The 3,406-nt window shown below is 54.1% G+C and overlaps 1 protein-coding gene across 1 annotated transcript; it reads right to left on the bottom strand.

Annotated features, from left to right (window-relative positions):
* Nucleotides 1-230: 230 nt before the first annotated feature.
* ASPACDRAFT_109092 (Hsp70 family protein) lies at nucleotides 231-2,588 on the bottom strand (the record flags this gene model as incomplete). Its single annotated transcript, XM_020195349.1, has 5 exons — nucleotides 231-430; nucleotides 489-927; nucleotides 980-1,912; nucleotides 1,991-2,176; nucleotides 2,229-2,588. The coding sequence occupies 5 exons, from the start codon at nucleotides 2,586-2,588 to the stop codon at nucleotides 231-233; spliced, it is 2,118 nt and encodes a 705-aa protein (XP_020060818.1).
* Nucleotides 2,589-3,406: the final 818 nt, after the last annotated feature.

The following is a 3,406-nucleotide window of genomic DNA, read 5'->3' as shown; positions in this document are numbered from 1 at the left end:
GAGTCTGTGGATGACTGTCAGGGAAGGGAAGTGTCAGTGGGCCAAATGGAAAACAAGAAGAAAAAGGAAGACTAAACGCCATCCCAGTGCAGCGTCATTGTGTGTCATGAGATTTATATATCGCGTATGGTTGGGAAAACCGTGGGTCCGAGTTCTTTCTTTCTTCTACCGGGTATCATCATATCTGTAGCCTCTCCCTTTCCCCCTTTCTTCTCGAGGTGTATTTGGAACTAGCGGAACTTGGCCCTGCAGCGTCCCATTACTTCACCCTGGCACACTAGCTCCGCGCTGAATTCGCTACCATCGAGGGTCAAGTAGATATCGAAGTAAACGCGGTAAAAGGTTCCCTGGGGTGTATCCATGCGCTCGAAGTCTGTCTCCAGGTTCTTGCGGGACAGGTCCGATGTGAGGGTGACGACTTCCTTGATGCCTGCGGTGGATTCATGTCAGTGCTGAATGAAGAGTTGTCTATAGAAAGAGCAGCTTACGTGGGTCCTTCGTGTACTCTGGACACACATCCTCGTCACAGGCATACAAAATATCCTCGTACATAAGGGTGGCGCCGGGGGCAACCTGCCGGAAGAAGCTGACCTTGACCGGCTCGCCGATCTTGACTCGCTCGCCCTTCTGCATGAAGATCTGCCGCGTGTATTTGCAGCGATCGCGACCGTCCAGACTGGGAACTCGGTACTGTTCCGGGTGATATCCTTCTTTGAATGGCTGTAGCGTTGCCATCAGATAGTGCCTCCGAGCGACACGGTGGGTGACTACCCGCTCAGTGATTCCGGCCGTCACGGCACCCTTCACAATCGCTGCAACCGAATCCATAGGTCGAACAACTTTGGTCTGATATTGTGGCGGTACGTGCAACTTGATTTGCTGGAAGAGGTACTCCGAAGCACCGAATCCACCCACCACGAGGACGTTCTGGGTCAAGGTCAGTCATGGGACACTGCACGTTAAACATCCGTCGGCATACCTGGAGCGATCGGTTTTGCGCCTGAATCGCGATGATTTGATTGCGCACCAACTCGAGGATGCGGTTAACCACCGGCTCAAAGCACTGCAAGATCTCTTCATTCGTGAACGTCATGTATCCTTCCTCAATGCCCGCATCAGGGAAGTCGGCTTCAATTCCCACGTCTACCGCCCATTTTTGGCCGTTGTTGCGAAAGTCCGCTTTGATACGATTCTCGAAGTCCATGATACACTTGGCATAGACCTTGCCGGCGGTGCGTGAGCCATCGGGCAGCTTCATCTTGCGGATCTTGGCCCTAAGGATGTTGCTGAAATTCCGATTCAGAGCAGTGGAACCGCATGAATCCCCCGAGCCACCCGTGCATTCTGCGACACTGAAGGGTGACTCTTCTTCGACTTCATACGCGATCAGATCGACCGTACCACCACCGCAGTCTACGATCAGAATGGCGTCGCCCACTTTCAGGTTCAGCAAGCCCGTTTTAGCACAGAAGAGCGCAGCTGCTTCCGGCTCCGAGATCAGGGTGAGGCGGTTGTCGTTCTCGTCGCGTAGAAACCCAGCTTGAAGAGCTGCCGCCCGGGTCGCTGCCTTCCCTGCATCATTCCAGATGGCCGGAACGGTAAGGTAGTATCGGATGTTCCGTTCTTCTCGCGTAAACACTTCGCCGAGGGTCTTTTGAAGCTGGGCCCGCATTGCCTGTCGCAACTTGAAAAGGTAGTCGGCGGCGACATCGATTTCGGACTTGCCCGGCGGCAAGGGCGGCAGGTTGATTGGGTCAATGTAGGTGTTGCCGGAGAGCATGAGCTGGAGCTTGAACCATTCGACCTTCTGGACCCCTTGCTTGGGGTAACCAGTTGGGGCCAGCGCATCTGCGATATCTGGACCCCATCCTACCACCTTCTGGTATTGGTCGTAGTATAGCACCGTTGGGATCTGGGGGGTACCGGGAATCGAGTGAGCCATCTAGGGGGGAGCTTGCATATGAGGTGCGGGGAAATTGTTTGGACCCACCTTCTGTTTGGTGTGAGTGCCTGCCCCAGGCCACTCTGTGATAATGTCTTCCCGTGCTTCGTTGTTGGTCGCAAAGGCGAAAGCGACTCCAGAGAAGGTTGTTCCAAAGTCGATACCGACGATCAGCTGGGCCTTGCTGCGGCCAGCGCCCTCAACTTCGACGGCGGGGTTGCGCAAGTATTGGGGCTGATGGAGACCAGGGGTCATACCCGGGGCCATGGGCTGCTGTAATCCATACCCGGGGGGGCGCTCCCATCGGAGATTGCGAATACTGCAGGCTGGTATTGATGGAGGGTGGGTGGTGAGGGCCAGGCGGCAGCGGGCTGGTGGGCCGGCCCACCGTGTTGTAGGTATAACTCGGGGGGCGGCCTAAAGGATTTTGATTGTTCATGGGTAAACTGGTGGTAGAGGAACTGTGACCGGAGGGTGGGGAGCTGGGCGAGGTGGAAGAGGGAGGAGCGACGAGAGTGCTGGTCGACGGCGCAGTGCTGATTCCCTGGCTGGATAATGCCGACACGGGAGGAGGTTGCGGGGTTGAGTTGTTCTTGTTGCGCTTCGTCCCAAAGGTGAACGATTTGAAGTTTAAGCGTGAGCTCATCAGGTCCTTGATTGTGCACAACCGTTAAAAGCAACGGATGGGGACGAACAAAGAGAGGGAGGAAGAGAGGAGGGGATACGAGGCGGGGAGGAGGAGAAAAGAGGCGGACGCGAGGGAGGAACAGCAGCGGCAGCACAAGAGAAGAGGAGAAGAGAGGAGAGAAGGAAAAGAGGATATTTGGAGAATGGGGCGGTGCTGTAGTAGAAAATGACAACAGAAAGGATTAGGGAGATGGAGAAGAAAGTGGTAGAAGAGAGAGAGAGAGAGAGAGAGAGAGAATGGAAACAGAAAGGAAAGGATGTAAGACGAGCGGGACCAAATGGCGAGGGAGAAGGAAGAGGCAGTGCCCGCGATAGACTGAGGGATTGAGTGAGGATGGGATGGATAATCAAAGGAAGGGAGAGAGAGAGAGACAGAGAGAGAGAGAGGGAGGGAGAGAGAGGTGGGGAGGATCAGATTGCGGGGACAACAAACAACGACAACAACTACTTAAACCACAATTTCAACATCCACTAAACAACAGGGCTGAGTCGGTGGAAGGGGTTCTAATTATGTGATGATTTAGGTCAAGAGGAAGAGACCAGAAAAAGAAGTGTCAGACAGCACAGCAGCTGGAGCTGGAGCCGGTGCCGGTTTGTCATCGATAGACTGACTGTCTGTCTGTCAGATTGCTAAAAGGTGAAATGCGCCCTGGAATTCCCTCTGGAATGATCGGCTTCCGACTACCGGTCTGGTGAATTGACAGAGTACAGTACGGAATAACTACAGGGCACTCCACCCTGTTGAACAGAAAACACAGAAAGAAAGGAACAAAATAC

This window comes from Aspergillus aculeatus (assembly GCF_001890905.1).
Source record: "Aspergillus aculeatus ATCC 16872 unplaced genomic scaffold ASPACscaffold_1, whole genome shotgun sequence".
NCBI classification, from domain to species: Eukaryota; Fungi; Ascomycota; class Eurotiomycetes; order Eurotiales; family Aspergillaceae; genus Aspergillus; species Aspergillus aculeatus.
Note: the sequence above shows the minus strand (reverse complement) of the source record. Positions and strands in the feature narration are given on the sequence as shown.